The sequence below is a fragment of the Neomonachus schauinslandi genome, chromosome 4 (assembly GCF_002201575.2).
Source record: "Neomonachus schauinslandi chromosome 4, ASM220157v2, whole genome shotgun sequence".
Classification (NCBI taxonomy): Eukaryota; Metazoa; Chordata; class Mammalia; order Carnivora; family Phocidae; genus Neomonachus; species Neomonachus schauinslandi.
Window position 1 is genome coordinate 172,160,891 of NC_058406.1, and position 19,082 is coordinate 172,179,972.

The window sequence follows — 19,082 nt, forward strand, 5'->3', positions numbered from 1 at the left end:
AAAAATTTCTGGCACAGCGTGGGCCGCATGAACCTTTGTGTAAAATGTGTGTACATAACCCGCTTTGTAATCAAGCAGTATGGGTGAGTTTTATTTTTTTACTTAACTGAAATTTCTGTTTTTCTTCCACTAACTTTATATTGCTTGCATAATCTTTGAGAAGTAATCCCTCATGAAATGCTCTCAAAGCACTTAATTTTTTTCTTTTTACGAATAAGCTTCCTCCTTAGTGATTTAATTAGGGTGTCCCTAATTAAGGCCAGCACAACATCAAAGAGGCCAGGTTCCAGGAGACCCTTGCTTCAGGTCTACTCCTGGCTGCAAGGCGACCTCAGTCCCTCCAGCTTGCAGAACTTGTGAGCGCTGGGATGCCGAAGGCTTGGCCACCAGCTAGCTCCTCCTGGCCCTACTCCCGGCTACTTGCTTCCTATTGGGGTGCCTCATCCAATTATTCAGGCCCGAGATCACATCCTGCTGGAGAGCTGGCTTTGAAGGTTCAGTAAACAATCACTTCAAAACAAAGAGCGACCATTAAACCAAACTCAAAGACTTCCTTAATGACTCCGTGCTCAGCTGCAGGAGCCGGGGCGCAAGCAAGCAAGCCGGGCCTCAGAAGTGAAACTGAGGTCTCCCTGGAAACTAATCTCGAAGCATTTCCAGCCTCCTACTGCAAATATCCCCCTTCCTCTTTCGTGCTCAGGCATGTGGGTGCAGAGCCGTTACTGGGGCGACCCTGACGGACGGGTGTCTTCAGCAAAACAAACCTGTGTCTCGTGGTTGTCACCTTCAACAGCTGTGTCAGAACCCTGGGTCTCACACCCTGCCTGCTCCCCACCTACTTCCCTCTGCTGACAAATCAGAGGCACCCGTGGGGTGAGTCAACCATCCAACAGGATCTTGTCGGCTGGGCTTGACTCTGCTTTAAATACAGAGAGGCCCCTTGAGCTTCTTGAAGCAGTTCAGAGAAGAGCCTCGATTGTTAGGCTTTACCTGGTTCATCCTGAGTCCTAAAGGTACAGATAGAACAATCGTCAAAGAGATCAGTGAAACACACCCATTACAGAATCCGAAAAGACACAGCCCACCACGGCAGATAAGCCCAGAGCCTGGAGCCAGACCACCTGGGTTCAAATCCCAGCCTTCCCTCTCACGAGCTGTCTGGTGTGGGCAAATGGCTACACCTCTCTGACCTCAGTTTCCCCATCTGTAAAGTGGGAATTGTAGCAGCAACTATCTCACCGGGTTGCTGGGAGGAGTTAGAGTCTATTGGTAAGGCACTAGAATGCCTGCTTGTGCCATATAAAGGCTCATGAAATAGGTAAAATAAAACGTAGGTGTCACTCATACCAAAGCCTCCCCTGACTCTGTCCTCCACTCCCAACGATGATCAGAGGCCCTCCCTAAGATCTTGCTGCTTCTCTGTTCCTCTTCTAGACAAAACAACTTTAGGGCGAGGGCTTTACTGGTCTTGCTCACAGGTGTATCTCTACCCCCCGCAATGCCTGGCCCATAGCAGGCACATCGTCAGATCTGTTGAATACGTGTACTGTGTTCTCTCAAATTATTCATATACGTTGAAAGTTGAAAAGCACTGCAGTGTTGTCTCTATTGCATTATCAAAGTGGAGCTATGGGTTTCTTGTATTTTCTGAAACATCTGAGTGCTATTATTACAGGGTACTCCACTAGAAACTACCACGGCAGCTCAGATACACAAGAGCATTTTATTTAGCATTTATTTCACGCTAAGCCCTTTACATATACTTTCTCACTGAAGCCCCTACAACTTCAAGAGGGAAGTATTATTTCCCCCATTTTACAGATAAGAAAATCAAGTCTCAGGAGGTTGAGTAACTCGCCCAGAGTAATCTACCTAGGAAGTGGCAGAGCCAGGTTTTAAAGCCCAAGGGCAACCACGTAAGGTAGAACGTAATACTCAGTAGACTCAACACAGGATGTGAAGAATGCCTAAGGATATCTGGGTTGGTGGAAAGCGGAAATAACTTTGTGGTGGGGCCTTGAAGGATGAGAAAGATTTCAGTGGCCAACAATGCAGAAATGTCCTCCAAGCAGGACAAACAGCAAGAATGAGGGGCACAGGATGTGTTCAAAGAGGCCAGGGACTCCAGGATGGAGAGCACTAGGCATACAGCAGACCACTCAGCTAGGGCCCAGCCGCGGGGTCCTTGAATCCCAGGCTAAGGCAGGTGGGACACATCCAGCAGGTGGGCAGGAAGGAAGAATTCAAATATGGCCAAGTCCTAGGAAGAGACAGAAGATCAGTGCCCAGCTGCTGCTACAGGGCAGGGTAAGAGGCGACCGAGGCCAATTTCCCTGGTGATCACTCCCGAAAAAGAAGGGGGAACTCAAACAATGTAGACAGAAAAAGACGGCCTTTACAAAGCTGCTCCTCTCCCCTTACCCTGGTGTAAACATCTCTGAAAGACTTTTTTTTTTTTAAGCATTAAATGCCCTGAGGACCTCAGCCAGGACCCAGCCCTCCCCTTCCCTTTATAGACAATGGGTTTGCAAACACAGAATTGCAAATAGGCCCAGCCGAGGCAGATGAGGTTATAATGAACTCAAGAGTAATTGACTTAGCAAGAAAAAAAACAACACAACTTCTCCATTTCCTGCAACTTCGGTGCAAACTCTAAATACAACTATGTCCAGGGTTGGGTAGCTTTTGCCTGAAGTAGTGGAAAGAATTACTACAGTGACTGGAACAGTAACAGCTGCTAACACCCGAGTGCCAGTGGCAAGGCACGGCGTGGAGCTTCGCAAGCGCAGTCTGCTTCCGGAATCCTCTGAAGTGGGTACTTTCTCAGACCCTCGTACAGAAGAGGAAAAGGAGGCTGAGAGATTAAGTAACTTGCCCACGGGATTGAAAAGCAGATCTCTTTGACTCCAAGGTCAGCAGGAGCTCTGGAATTTCCACAGGAGGGGTTTAGAGGCAACGAAGGGGCCAGCCAGAAGGGAGTAGAAGGTGTGCAGGAAGCTGTTTTTACTTAAATGGTATGTTATAGATCTACACCGTCCAATACGGGAGTTACTAGCCCCATATGGCTATTTAAACAAAAGTGAATAAAACCTAATAGCTCCTTGATCACACTCGCCAGACTTCAACTGCTCAGTAGTCACATATGGCTAGTGGATAACGTATTTGACAATTTCCATTATGGTAGAAAATCATACCGGACAGGGCTATTGTATATTTAAAATCGTTAAGTATTCTAAAGATGCTTTTTTCTACTATTTTTATATTTCAATTTATTTACTGTTGTTTCACTATAAATTTATTTTTATTTTTATTCATGGCAAAACACACATAACATACAATTTATCATCTTGGCCATTCTTAAGCGTCCAGTTCAGTAGTGTTTAGCAGATTCACGTTGTTGTACAAACATCTAAACATGCTTTTACTCAGACTTTGGTGAGGATGAGAAAGTACTTTTGAGGGTGCTAAAACTGTGTATGACTCGGTGGTTCTCAAGCCTGACTACACATTAGAATTACCTGGGGGTGCTTTAAGAAAAAAAATGTGAATGCCCAGGATGTCCCCCGGAAGCAATGAATCAGAACCTCCAGGGAATAGGTCCAGGTATCAGTGTCTTAAAGGCTCACAGGAAACCCGACACTCTTAGGCCTGTAACCAGGCACATTCTACCAGAAGGGGCACACCCGCCCAGAGCCTCCTCCTCTGGCCAGACCCACTCCTCCAGCCCCGAGAGACCCCTGTCCTGTGGGAGGTGGCAGGGAAGGGAGTCCCGGGCAAAACCTGCTGCCCACCTCCAGGACTTAGGAGGCCACTCATGACGAGCGAGCTAATATTTTACAGTTGCCCAAATTCTTCAAGGGGAAGAAAGCAAATAAAAAGACACACAGCTCAAAAGACACTCAATTGATTTTTTTTTTAAACCCACTTAAACTAGACAGGAGAAGAAAAACCACTTAGAAACTATGACCAAGGCCGTATATGCCAAGAGTCAGCACAGGAAGGAGGGGTTTTTGGTGATCCCATCAACTTCTGCAAACACAGAGCCTGAAAGGGCTCTACAGACTCAACCAAACTGGAGAGTTACGGGGACGTAATTAAATACAGAAAAGCTCTTTTACCAGAGAGTTCCAGGGCTGGACATAAAATGAGTTCAAGGTAAGGAGTTCCCTTAGAGGCGTCATTTGAACTTTGGGTGAACTTATTTAATTCATATAATTAGCGCAGGCTGCCAGGCTTGCACAGTCGCCCAGTCTCAGGAACCAATGGGCTCCCCGGACGTATAAACACAGCCCTCTGGCCACTCATGGAGAAGACTGCCAGCACTTTGTATGGGGACAAGGACAGGAGCCAAGGGTGACAGGCCAGAGCCTGGCCCGAAGGCTTCTTTCCCCTCTGCACACCCAGAAGAAGAGGAAAGGGAATTCCAGGTTTGTCTGTCAGAGAAGACCGGTGAGTGGGAGACAGAAGGAAGCCACAATATGTCAATAGATCATAAATTAAATGACTTCCACAAAAGTGACAGCCAGATGGGAGCTGCCCGCCCCACAACAGTCCCCACGGCATCTGAGCTCAAGTTCACGCCTCCAGGCTGGCTCTGGGCTCCAGGCACGGAAATAAGACCCTGATTCCTTCCTTGAGCCTCCTGTAGAACTCAGTAAAGTGGAATTCGGTATGCTGCCCTCTACAAATAAATCCATTCCCCCCTCTCTACCTTCAGCATGTTCTAAAGACCTCCAGCTTTGGGAATCAAATCGGCCAAGGTCTGAGCCAATCCACCTCACCGTGGCCTTGGATAAGTTACCACCTCTCTTCAAAGAGCCTCAGTTTTCTCATCCGTAAAGTGGGGCTGATGTGAGGACGACATGAAACCATGCGCACCAAGCACTTAGCGCATTGCCTGGCACATGGCAGGTTCTCACCAAGTCCTTTCCTGCCCCGTGTTCACCATATGCCGTGAACACTAAGCACCTACTACATACAGGCAACGCCAAGAGCGTCTTAAATCGGGAAGCAGCAGACACACAGCCCAGGTCCTCCCTGGGCTAAGAGGTGGGGAACACTGACAAGCGGTGGGCTGCTCTTGAATCTATGCTGGGTGGGTTTGCTTTTGGGGTGTGTCTGTCTGTCTGATACTCAGAGGAAACCTTGCGCAGCCTCCTAACTAATTGGGGTGTGTGTGTGTGTGTGTGTGTGTGTGTGTGTGTCTGTCTGTCAGATACTCAGGAAACCTTGTGCAGCCTCCTAACTAATTGGGGGTGTGTCTCTGTGTGTGTGTGTCTGTGTGTGTCTGTGTGTGTCTGTGTGTCTGTGTGTCTGTCAGATACTCAGAGGAAACCTTGCACAGCCTCCTAACTAATTCAAGGGAGAACCTCCACAATCAAATACAATGGGCTTCCTCGAAGCTCAGCCAATTAATTTACTCCATTTGTCTCTCTGGTTTGCTGCTTAATAAGGCCATATCAGCAGTGCAATCTGCAAATCTGAGTTAAAGTGCTTAAGGCATCCATCAGTTCCCTCTAAGGAGCCCCAAATACTTCTCTCTGGTGTCCTAGGCAGCTAAATCTGCCTTTGGCTTTTGTTTGGTTCCAGGAGAGGTATTTCTTTGTTTTTGCAGAGGTGTGGGTTTAAGGGGAAAGTGTCCTGAAGGCAGTTCCGAGAAGTAATGGAGACCTCACAACGATCTCATTTTCCCAGTCCCAATATGAGCACCTAAACAGTCTTCTGCAGAAGGAATCTTTTGAGCTCTCACCCATCCCCGGCAAGATGGAAAAGCCCAGATGAAAATTATAGATAAAGCGTCTACTAGATCAATAGTTTCAACTTTTCCATCCTCCAAACATTTTAACAACCTCAAATGAGCTGGCCATATTGACAGACACCATTTTAGCTTTTTCCTTTTCCTGGATGCAAAAGAGCAGTTCAAAGTACAAGAGGTCAGTCGCTGAGAAGCCCGAGGATGCATGGAACATACTTACACTAAAAAGTTGTTCGATGTTTACCTGAAATTCAAATTTAACTGGAAAGTCTGTATCTTTACTTGCTGAATCATAGCACTGAGCTCAGTGCTTGCAACCTTGCTGGTGCTCAATAAATACTACAGAATTACGAGTACATGCTACTCTCATAAGAACGGACTGATAGCTGAACCAGGCAAAACTCAAACTCAGCTCATCTTCCATGTGAACCATGACCTGGGATTGACCTTCTCTCCATGCGAGGCATCGCTAACTGTGGAAATTCAGAACATAAAGGTTCACAGTGTCGAACAACAAGTTCTACCCAATTTGGTTAAATATGATGTATACAGGATTTTCCCACAGAAACATTCAAGCCAAGACCAAAAAATAAATAAATTCTTCTTTCTAAACCTGGACAAGATCTGCACCTAAAAAAACCAAACAGACTGATCTACATAGGCTCTCAATCTCAGAACAGGCACCCATTCTGGACAGTTCCCCTGCTGCCAAATTTTACGACATCTTCACTTCACCTTCTTCGCCCACAGGCCCAAATTGAGGAAGCTGTAAAATCCTGGGCAAACACAGCCATTTGCTAAGAGAAAAAACAACATGGGGCCCATCTGTACTTTACAAGGGCTCTGCTGGTCCTGCCTCTGTGTGTCCCCATTTTCAGGGCTGCCCGCCTCCCTCAGAGCACCTGGCCGCTCTTGGAGGCCTTCGCTGGGTTTTCAGTATCTTCCTGGAGAAAACTTTTTTTTTTTTTTCCCCCCCAAGAGTCAAAGAGAAGTCCTTCAAAAACTGACTGATGCTCTTCCTTCATGGTCACCATAGGGTACTTAATGTTACCTACTTACAGCCCACAGGACAAGCAGCTCTCCAAGGGCAGGCCTTGTTGGCTCCTTGCTGCCCAGCCAGAGACCTTCCACATAGCAGGCCCTCGATAAACAGGAAGGAGCCTCTCATCTGAGAGAAACCCCAAAGCCAAAGCAGTGGGGGGTGGGGGGGAACCCTGAAATCATTATCCAGCGCTGACCCAATACCCACAGTCTTGATCTATGATAAGTGAGGGAAAATACCATGTCATGCCTTCGAACCACAAAAGATTTCCATGGAATTCAAGAAGTTCCTTTACCAGCTCTAATTTTAGGCAGAACTTAGGAGGATATAGGTGCCAACATTGGGGGGGGGGGGGCAGTGGAGAGGAACTGAACAAGGCCCTTATTTTGCTCGGCACAGGTGCTGGTAACAGGACACCTCTCTCTACAGTGAGAGGTGGGGTAGGGATATTCAAGGTGTGCTTCAGTGCTTTTCACCCCCCAGTCCCATTACATAACCCCCAACACACTCTCAAACCTAGTACAAAGTTCTCCCTGCATCAGGCCCAATTCAGCTCCTGACATGCTGATTCTTGAGCAAGGCCGAGGAAAATATTTGGTTTTAGCATCCAACTTTAAAAAAAACACCAAAAACCTAAGTTAATTATTAAAAGAACAAAGATATCCAGAGTGACTTGCCCTTGAGTTTAGCCAGTCTCCTGGTCTTAAAAGCTCCCCAAACATCATCAAATTCTTTGCTGGTCCAATTACTTAAACATTTAAAAAAAAAAAAAAAAAATCAATCAATCAAAATAAATTTAAAAACTACAAGTATCAAATCACTGTGTTGCATATCTAAAACTAATATAACGTTGTATGTCCATTATATCCCAAAAAATTTTTTTAAAAAGTCATGGCTCAAATCTGCTGTTTGCAGCATTTAGCCTGCTTTTCTTGGCACTTGATTAGAAACTCCAAAAAGATTCTAGAACCTCGTCAATGTCTAACCATTGTCAAACATCAGAAGCCGGTCAGTTGGCCTTCCATAGTCACCGGCAAGCTACTGTTCCCCCAGACAAACGGGTGATGGGCCCTCGCCTCCAGCCACGTGAATCTCTGTCTCCCCTTCCCTTTGGGACCAGCTCACACCAGACAACTTGATTTATGTGCATGGGCGGAAAGGCAGCCAGTAAGCGATTCTGCACACCACCGTCATTAGTGACCACCACCACAGGAGGGTGGAAGACAGGGGAAAACACACAAGGTTTCCTCTCGTCAAGGAATCAATAAGTTATTTAACAGTTGCTGGATCCCAATGGAAGAAGAGCGAGGGTTTCTTCCGCACCCTTCCCCCTGAAAAGGATAAAACGCACACCCTGACCGCTGAGGATTTAGCCAGATGAAGGATCACTAGAAAAAAGCAGGATTCCTCTCCAGCTTTTCAATGTCTTGAGGTTTTTGGTTTGGGAAGATGTATGGTGTTAGGCCTTGAAATTACTCCATTTTTTTTTTGTTGTTCTTTTCTTTTTTTTTCCTCCTCCAAAGAGGAAACTGACTCCCTTCCTGTGTCGCTGTACATTTTGGAGAATCAAATGCTACTAAAAAAAAAAAATTTCCTTACCCTTTCCTCACCCCAGTCCAGCATTACTTCTGGAAAAATAACCTAAAAATTTTCTCAAGATGGCATTCCAAATGGGTTTCCAACATTTACACTTGTCCTTCAAAGCAAACAGAAAGGGGACCAAAGACATCAGAAACCCATCATGGCAGTTCAAAGAGAAAAAGAGGATAAACTGGTCATTAGAAAGCCAGCTGACTTCAGATATTAAAAGACTGACTTTTATTGGTGGTGACTTCATGCATTATGCATACTACGCACTGCTTATCCTATATGCCCCCAATTTTTTTTAATTCCCTTTTAAAATATCACTGCCATCCAACCCACAAAGAAGTCTTTTAAAAAAAAAAACTCCATTAAAATATTCAACAACTGTCTTCTGCGTAAACAATCTTGGAAATCAGTCTACGCCTTTCTTTTTCCTTATCTCTCTCTACTCCCCAAAAGTCTGGAATCCTGCAGACCCCGAGGCAAATTTTAGTCTTCCCCTCCAGTTTGCTTTTCAAATCTTTGCCAAAACAAAACAAACAACCTTAAAATAAATGCCTTCCCACAGGATGTTGAACAAACCCTACTAAATTCAAAGGGAAAGAAGTCAGGAACCACAAACTATAGATCCAGCATTGAAAGGGCATTAAATAAATCCTTATTTTTAACTGGCGTCTTGCAGAGGGAAAAACATGCCACCTTGGCACCCACAAATCCCCCTGGCCAGAATGCTAGAGGGCAGCCACAGGATGGCAGGCGGAAAATAGGGGGCCCATCCTGTGGTGGGCTACCTTCTGAAAGGCTTTGGGTTCAAACTGCTAAATGCAAAGAACGGAGACTGGAGGGATTATGGATTAAGGAACAAAGAGAGAAAAAAAAAAACTAGATTTTTTTTTTTCTGGGTCTGCAGTGGGCAGAACTTTTAGGTCACTGGGTCCTTGTTACTACTCAGGGACTGGAAACATCCATTTCTCTTCAAAAAAAAAAAAAAAAAAGAAGAAGAAGAAACCGCAAGCAGCTTTACCTGCCCATCTCAAATTCTTCCCCTGGTGATCAAAATACACATGTGCCTCAAACCAAATCTTTGATTATAAGGCGTACAGAATTTAAGTTAACAAGAAATACCCCAGAGTCCGAGGCGGGGACACCAATCTTTGTCTCAAAAGAGCACTTCAATAAGTCAATGTGAATTGAGGGCAAAGGAATGAAAGAGGCTGTCTTTGAACAGGGAATAATCCATCTAATTCCAAGTGGCTGGATTAGAGGCATTCCTGGACAAGCAGGGTCTAGCTGAAGATAATGCTACACGAATGTCAATTTCTCACACACACAAAACAACAACAACAACACAGGCTCTGTAGAAGGAGGGCCAAGACCAGGATGGAGGCACCTTGGAAAAGTTCACCCTTGGGGAGATGGCAGTTGCTTCTAAAAGGGGGAAGCACGCGTGACAGCTGAGCATTCCTTCACAAAGTCCATCTCCCAGGCCAAACCCTCTCTAAACCTTACACTTCATCAGACAAAAGCTCCTCCAAACGCCCAGTCAGCGGCTGAAGAGGGGCTATCCACACCCACCGGCTGTACAGCTTTCCAAACCTGCCTACCCGTTTTGGAAGCCGAGCTTTTAATTAAACACCACCTCCCCGGATCTGTTGAGGCAAACTGGGGCTGGGTTAAAGCCAAAGAGAAGCTCCCTAAATACACATGAAAAAAAAATCCCCCCCACCGCCCCCAATTCCCACCTCCAGCCAGCTCGCGAGGCTGGTTATATTTCCTTTGGATGAGTAACACAGGGCCCTGGTCTATCTCTATGCACCAGAAAATCCACATCCAAGGATCAGGTTATCCCCAGTCCCACCCTTTGAAGGAAAAAAAAACCAGGGTGTTGTTCCCCGCCCCCAATACACACGCGCGCGCGCGTGCGCGAGCACACACGGACACACACACACACCACACACACACACACACAATATTCACAATCCTTCCAAGAGAAAACCTGGAGTCTGTGTGTGGTGGGGGGGGGTAGGGGGGCGGAATACAGTTCTTTAGGGGACTCCAATCTTGCCTTCAGGCTGGAGCCTCAGCCAGTGGAAGGAGGGTCCCCAGCAAGGCTACTCTGGGAACTTCTGCTCCGCGCCCCCGGGGAGGGCTGAGAAAGGCATGCACACCCTCACCAGCTTAGGAACAACCTAATTAATGCCTAATTTGCTCAGATCCCCCCCAGGTGGACCTGAAAGCCAAGGAGGGAGAGGAAGGCCTCGCTCTCAGGCTCTCGGCCAGGGGTGGGGGGCCAGTTCCCGGGGCCGAGCAGAGCCCCCATACCCCTCCCCACCACCGCGCCAGGTGCCCCCACCCCGTACTCGGGGGAATCAGGTGTCCGCCCAGGCACCCAGTCTCCACGGGTCGCAGACACTCCGTCCAGGGACAGACAATGGAAAACTTGGAGCCGGGGCCCTGCGCCCCCAGGGAAACGAGATGGTGCCGCCCCCTGGGACAATGAGCGTGGAGAGGGCAGGGGGCATCAGACACCCCCAGAGAAGCAGCCCGCCCGGTGACCCAGCAGAGCCCGGAGCGGCGCCGCGGGTGAGCAGGTGACACCGGGCCGGAGCGCTCCCGCAGGTGGCCGGCGGCCGCGGCGCAGGTAAGGGCTGGGCGGAGGCGGAGCACCGCGGCGAGGTCAGTGCGCCGCCGCCGCCACCGCAGCCGCGCCCCCGGCGTCCTACCTTCATGTCGCTGATGATGGTCTGGAAGAGGCCTCCGAGCGCGCTGCATTCCTTCTCAATCACAGCCTCCATTTTCCCGGCGCCGGCAGGGAGAGGACACACACTCGGGGCCGCCTGGGCTGTGCGCGGGGCCGGGGCTCGCTCACCCGCGAGCAATTCCACCCTCCAAGCGACCCACCTCCGACTCACAGCCTCTTCTGCAAAGAGGACGAAGTGCCCAAGATCGGCTGTTCTCTGCCCCAAATAATAACAATAATTTAAAAAGCCAAACCGCCCTGCAGGGTGATTCGCCTACATGCAGTGCTCGGCTCCTGGTCTTAAAAATGCCCGGAGAAGACTGACAATCAGGCCACCACTGGTGCCCACGACGGAAACAGCAAAGCCCATCTTGAAGCAGAGAAAACCGCCCGCTGACCTGGGGCCAGCGCCATTTAAAAATGCAAGATTTTCTAATTTAATAATATTTTTGAAATTAAAAAAAAATCGCCCAACAGCAGAACGCGTCTGCTCGCGGCGTCTGGATCTGTTGCTCGCAGCCGCGGCCGCCGCCTCCTTTTCACTCCTGCGCGCCCGGCCCCGGCGCTCGCTCTGGCGCGGCTCCCGGGGACGTTCGGAGGGGCGCACGCGCGCTCGCGGCCGTGCGTCCGCCGCGGGGGCGCGGGTAGGGCGCGCGCTCGCGGCCGTGCGTCCGCCGCACGCGGGCGGGGCTAGGAGCGCGTGCCCGGGAGGCGCGTGGAGCGCACGCAGAGGAGGGGAACCGGCGGGCGCTGCGGCGAGGATTCCAGCCCCGCGGGAGACACCTCCTCCTCGGAGCACGCGCGGAGCACCCCCTCCTGCCCTGGGCGCGGGTCGCAGCGCGGAGAGGGCGTGTCAGCACGCGGCTGGACGAGCGCCCACCCCACAATGGCTGCGAGCGCCTGGAACCGAGGGTGCACCGCCGCTCCCCGGGGTCTTGCAGGGTGGCACGCTTAGCGCAGTGCCCAGCATATTCTAGTGAGCGCTCAGTAGGGCGGGAAAGCTGACGCGGCTGCTGCTACTGCAGCCTTTGGAGAAGCCCTTTCTGTGATATCAGGACCGCCACGCCAGTCACGATTGCAGACAGCATTCGTAATCTGTAATGAATTTGTAATTAACAAATATGTAATTAAGGAGAGTTTGGGTGCGTATCCTGTGGCGGGATGCCCAGTTCAATAAAAGTTGCAGGCTGCTGGGAAAGTGGATTGATTTGCCATTGCAAAATAAATGGATTGAGTTTTTGTATCCTGTCTTCGGTTTCTGGATATTGTTGACTGCCTGTGACTTGGATGTTTTTTTGGTTTTTGTTTTTTCAGGCCCACTGAGGGCATTGGGTGTTGGTATCACTGCAGAGAGCCCTGTTGGGACGTTCAACCTGGAAAGAGCACAAATGTTCCTGAGTTGATTTGGAGGCTGGTGGTTCATTTTCATAGCTCCACCGCCTAACTGCACATAGCTGGAGCCCTCATTTAGATTACCACCAAATAGGCAAGGAAGAAGGGAATCAAATGAGCGGCTTTTTAAAAGACCTTTAAACATAAGTACCTAACTCTTGACTGCTCCCTTGCCCCGTGAGCTGACCCTGTGAAGCACAAAATACAACAAAGGAAAATACTGGGGAGGAGACAAAAGAAACCATATGCAAAATGCTGTAGGCTTGTGTCAGACTCACTCAGTAATAGGCTTTGAAAAATTGCATGCATCAAGGAGATTCATGGAGGGGCATATCACAGCTGCGGAAGATAATTTTACCCTGGGCCACTCTGCCCAACTTTTTTTTTTTTAAGATTTTATTTATTTATTTATTTGAGAGAGAGAGAGAGCACATGAGGGAGGAGGGTCAAAGGGAGAAGCAGACTCCCTGCCAAGCAGGGAGCCTGGTTGGTGCTTGATCTCAGGACTCCAGGATCATGACCTGAGCCAAAGGCAGTCACTTAACCAACTCTGCCCAACTCTTAATCACAACCCTTCTCCACCCCCTCCCAAAAATCATAAAGAGGAGTGTTACTTCTGGAATTAACCAATGTCTTGGACAACCCTGCTGGATCCTGTCCCCAAGGTTATGGGGATGTATAAGTCACATCTTCACCTTGCCAGTAATAGAACTTGACATACAGTTTGCTGTCAATCATTATCATTAGTATGATGTTTAGTACTATTGGTATTATAGTGATCAGGTCACTGTTTATAGAGCCTGATTGTACTGGGTTCAAACTCCACTTTACAACCTACTAACTGTATGACCTTGGGCCAAACTAACTGGGCCTCAGTTTCCTCATCTGTAAGTGGGGATAAAAACTTCATAGGGCTCTAGTGACTTTTACTTCCACTAATATATGTAAAGCATTTAAAACAGTTCCTGGCATATGGTAAATAAGCTCTCAATAAATCTTACAGACATAGCTTCTTCATAATAGCTTCTTCATAATAACTATTACGAATAGCCAAGATGTGGGAACAACCTAAATGTCCATAATGGATGAATGGATAAAGAAAATGTGGTATGTACATACAATGGGGTATTATTCAGCCTCAAAGGAAATCCTGCAATATGTAACAACATGGATGCAACTTGAGGACATTATGATAAGGGAAATAAACCAACTGCAGGACAGACTGCATGATTCCACTTATGAGTGGAATTGAGTACTAGCTAAAAAATTCATAGGATGGCTGCCAGGTGCTGGGGTTGGGGGAAGGCGGTAATGGGGAGTTGTTAGCCAACGGGCACGAAGTCTCAATTACACAAGATGAGGTAAGTCTAGTGAATGAGGGATTTTGAACAGAAAAGGGACAACATCAGATTTACACCCCCTACATCACATTCTTTCCCCATGTTTCAGCACCCTCAAACTCTTTTCTCCCTTCAAAATGCCCAGAACTCACTGCACAGACAACAAGATCTGATTAACATGCAATTCCTCCCAGGAGTGTTTGCCCTTTTTTTTTTAAATAGCTCCTAGGAGGAGGAACCCAGAGGAATGAAGCTCTACTAAAGGAATTTTAAGTCGTGTGATCTTGGAAAGGAGAGATTGAGAAGCAGCGAAGCCTTCTCAAAGGCACTCCCATCACCCTCCTTCACCTGGTAGAGGGTGGTTCAGGATGCCCACCACCATCTCCTAGCCCCGAGACTTCTGGCAGGTTGTTTGATCTCTGGAGCCAGCCTGTTTCCTTGCAGGTTCCTGACTCGTGGCCTTTTTCCAGGGTTGAAGTAGATATCAAATGCCTATCACATAATAGTCTACCCAGAGGACTTCCCTTCCCTCTCAGAAGTGATTCTCAGCCCCAGGTGCACCAGGAGTTCTGCCTGGTCCTCAGACTTGGCAACTGGAATCCCCTGAGGGAATTTGAAAACACCTGGGCCTGAGTTCCACAACCAGGGAGACTGATTTAATTCATCTGGGCCATAGCCTGGGCATCAGGACTTTTTTAAACTCCCCAAATGATTCTAACGTGCAGCAAATTTGAGAACTTTGATCTAAGGAATTTTAAAAGAAACTACTCTTGCTCAGGTCCTACCCTTAAACAATTAAAGTAGAATCTCTGGGGACTGGGCTCCAGATTTTTTTTTTTAATGTATTATACACATTTTATTCCATCCTCGTATAAGGACATACAGACATATGGGTGTGTGTGTGTACATACGTATGTGTGCATATTTTGTCATTATTTGCTTTACACGAATAGAAGCATATCACACTCACTTTTCTGGATCTTGTTATTAACGCTTCCTGTTGGGGCTTCTGGGTGGCTCAGTTGGTTAAGCATCTGCCTTGGGCTCAGGTCATGATCCCAGGGTCCTGGGATTGAACCCTGCATCAGGCTCCCTCTGCCCCTCCTCCTTGCTCAGGCTCTCTCTCTCAAATAAATAAATAAAATCTTTTTTAAAAAATAAATAAAAATTTAAAAAAAAAACATTTCCTGTTAACACTTCTTACCATCAACAATTCCTGGGGCACCTGGGTGGCTCAGTCAGTTAAGCATCTGACTCGGTTTCAGCTCAAGTCATGATCTCACAGTCTTGGGATCAAGCGCCGCATCGGGCTCCACTCTCCACATGGAGTCTGCTTTGGATTCTCTCTCCCTCTGCTTCTCTGCCCACTTGTGCTCCCTCTCTCTTTCTCTCTCAAATAGGTAAATAAATAAAACCTTTAAAAAAAAAACAATTCCTATAGAAATCCCTCCAAGTCAATTAATATTATTCCAATACACTTTTTTCATTTAATTTTTTTTACTTTGCTACAATTTCAAACATACAGAAAGAAGAGTACAGCGACTTCCACATTCACCCTCCATTAGATCCCCCAAATGTTAACCCATGATGGTATTTCCTCCGTGTCTCCATATGCTTTGGAGGCTCCTCATGAGATTCCAACGTGTGTCCAGGTTGCTAGGGGAGGCCTCAGGGATGCGATGAAGCTTCAGGCAATGGTCTGTGACACTTCTGACCCTTGTAAGGGATCCTTGCACAAGGGCAGCCAGGCTGTGGATAGGCTCTGAGGATGGGCTCAGAGACAAGCAGCCTAGGTGTGAATTCTGACTTCTCTTCCCAGCTTTTCATGCCTCAGTTTCTTCATCTGTAAAATAGATAATGGAAGTGCAAACTCCTAAGGGTGTGTGAGGTCTAAATGGGATGACTTACTCTAGCACTTCACACCAGTAAGTACTCAATCAAGGTGAGCTATTCACATGTATTGATCATTACCATGACTCATCTGTGAGATAAAACTGGTTTAAGCTCCCCCTCATGACCTATTAGCAGAATGTTTTATGAGCCCCAACCCACTAAATCCCTTAGAAAAACTGGGGAGTTGTCAGTAGATAAAAGCATCTCAAATTTAGAAACCGAAGGCCTTTTTGCAAATGAAACCAGCAAGAATCAACAATAATATCTGTTGCGGTGACTCACCCTAAGAGATGTTTTGTATGTGTTTGTGGATGCTGGCCTGGGATACACCCAAGAATAATATAACCTCAATGTGCAGAATGTGTCACTGAGGCAGGAAACTAATGAAAGAAGGTCTACCCTCACAAACTGATTGGTAACAAGGCCAAAGGCTGGAACAGCGGGGTCACAAGCTCAGCACGTCTATGGGGTCAGGCCGCATACCTGTGAAGAAGGCCAATTGTCAGTTCATGAGAAGTGGGGGGACAGTGGACGCCTGGAGAACAAAGTGCTCTCTCCAAGAGCCAGTTGTTCCTCGGTCCCAGGCCGAGTGGGAAGGTGTGCCCTTAATTGCCCCACATGCCAGTCCTTCCAGAGGGGCTGAAACTTTGCATCTTGATGTGAAGTTTTCCAAAATCTAAATATTTTAAAATTTCCCAGTTTTTAAAATCTCCTCTGCAGGCCAGTTTGAAGCATCTGGTCATGGCAATTACATAGAGAGTTTGGTTCATAGGGAAGATGTAAAAGAGGGGAAAAGGAAAAGAATTTACATTTTTTGGGGTGTCTGGGTGGCTCAGCCGGTTAAGCATCTGCCTTCAGCTCAGGTCATGATCACAGGGTCCTGGAATCGAGCCCCACATCAGGCTCCCTGCTCAGCGGGGAGCCTGCTTCTCCCTCTCTCTCTGTCCCTCTCCCCACTCGTTCTCTCTCTCTCTCAAATAAATAAATAAATAAATAAAACCTTAAAAAAATAAGAATTTACATTTCTCTGGGACTGTTCAAGGAAGAGGGACCCTATCTAATGGTTCTAGGTCACCAGGAAAGTCTGTGTCTGCCCAGTACTGGGGTAGGGATGGTTAGTCAATTCCTGATCTACTTCTTGAGCATCTACTCTGTGCCCAGTCACACTTCTCCCAGGAGAATTTGATTTCCTTCTCCTTGTTTATATTGTCCCAGGCTGCATGCTGACTCCTAATTTGGCAAAATTAGTTACCTTGATATTGAGAATGGAGTTTGCAGGGAAAAAGCAGACATCCCCATTGTGAATTACAGAACAGGATTGTCCAAGATCTGATCTCTTCCTCTTCCTGAGCTTAGCTTTTTCTGTTCCATACAAGCACAATGAGAAAAAGGAGCATTTTGTAAGTAAGATACGAGTTCTGGTTAGAGTAGCAGAAAAAAAGTGAAAAGCATATTAGAACACCTTACTTTTAACATAACACATGAAGCAATTGAAAAACACCTAGTTAAATCTAATTAATCAGAGGCATCTGAGTTTGCCGGAAAATGGAAAATTTACGTATTCTGCAAAACCCAACATTTCCCCATGTAAACATTTTACAGTGATTTTTTAGTATAGTCACAGTTGTGTGACCATCACCACAACTAATTTTAGAACATTTTCATCAAAGCAACCCCTACCCATTTGCATTTCGCTGTACCTCTCCATCCCCAGCCCTAGACATCTACTAATCAACTCTCTGTCTCTAGAGATTTGCCTATTCTGGACATTTCATATAAATAAAATCATACATTGACCTTTCTCATCTGGCTTCTTTCACTCAGTGTAATGTTTACAAGGATCATCCATGTTGTAGCATGTTTCTGTGCTTCATTCCTTTTTATGGCTGAATAATCCATTGCATGGATGTACCACATTTTGTTTATCCATTCATCAGTTGATGAACATTTGAATTGTTTCCACTTTGAGTACTATGAATAAAGGTGCTATAAACATTCATGTATGAGTTTTTGTGTGGACATGTGTTTTCAGTTCTCTTGGGTATATACTTATAGCGGAATTTCTGGTTCATATGGAATACCTATTTGTAAACTTTTGGGGGAATTGTCAGACTATTTTCCAGTAAATAGTTTCTTATTCCATACAATTTCACAAGGTTTTTCACAACACGAAGTAGCTCTGATGAAGTCAATGTCAATCTATTCATAACAGTGACACCATCTATCTGTATCATCCCCAGCTAGTGACTGGTGGTATGGTAAATCTCTATTACCTGGCATTGCACCCACAGCAAACTGTTTATTGATTCTTCCAATAGCATGATTTTAGAAATTTTTAAATTCATTTTCGAACAATCCCATTGTTAACGTTTCTAGCACTGAGACTCCCAGGTAAACAAAATTCTACTGTAGCCAATTAATATTCTGTCTATACATTTGTCTCTCATAAATCGGGCTAGCAGGAGTCTATCCCTGAGAGTCTGTTAACTCACTGACAAGACCAAGATTCTGCACCTACAAAGCTGCTTTCTGGTTTCTTTGGACAGCTGAGTATATAAAATGGCCCGCGAATTAAGCATGCATTGGGGCAAGATAATAATCACCAGCCACTTAACATCTATAGTCTTTTGCTGTGTCCGCTTTGCACATTTAACTGATGGAGGTGGCTTGAGGCTTCCTCTCTCCAGCAACCCCACAAACATGCCTACAATTTCAGGAGGTTTTACCAGGGCAGATACAAGTTTCCTTCTCCTGTGTCTTGGCTTTTCTTTAAATCAACAATGAACACAGGGACATTGGAGACCTGTCTGTAACGTGCTAAGGCAGATTAGGCATGGGTTTGGAGTCATAGAGATTTAAGTTCAAATGCTCATGTTTCCATATTATAGCTGAATCCATGAGCAAATTACTTGGCCTGCCCATGCCGTTGATAAAATGCAAAATATCCCTACTTCTAAATCTTGAAGATTAGAGATAATGTGGTTCCTGAGCCTAAGCTGTAACAGGCACTCAATAGTGTGTGTGTGTGTGTGTGCGTGCGTGCAAGCATGCCTGTGATTCTCAACCACACTGCCCGCATTCTCTCTTTAGATTTTCAATATGGGAGGCTTTGTTTGGGGTAACAGGGGTGAATTTAGGCCACTGAGCCCGGAGACATTTAATCAATTGTTTCAAAGCAGTTCTGCCTTGTTTACTTTTAATAATGGGTTTGTTTGCTTTTAATAATAAGACCCAGACCCAGCCCTTCTATTTTCTGAAGCTGGGGAGCAAATGGATGCTTGTGAACCGGCACTCAGGAGCAATCTCTGCAGCCACAAGTGGCCAGTGGCCCCGGGG

The 19,082-nt window shown here is 46.6% G+C and overlaps 1 protein-coding gene across 12 annotated transcripts in view; it reads right to left on the reverse strand.

Moving 5' to 3' along the window:
- MTSS1 (MTSS I-BAR domain containing 1) overlaps positions 1-11,664 on the reverse strand; it is a 157,669-nt gene extending 146,005 nt beyond the window's left edge. For all 12 annotated transcript variants that reach the window (XM_044914672.1, XM_044914665.1, XM_044914669.1 and 9 more), the window contains exon 1: positions 11,105-11,664. In XM_044914672.1, the coding sequence (XP_044770607.1) occupies positions 11,105-11,176 (72 nt within the window). In that variant the 5' untranslated portion in view covers positions 11,177-11,664. The remainder of the gene's footprint in view (positions 1-11,104) is intronic.
- Between the last annotated feature and the right edge of the window lie 7,418 nt (positions 11,665-19,082).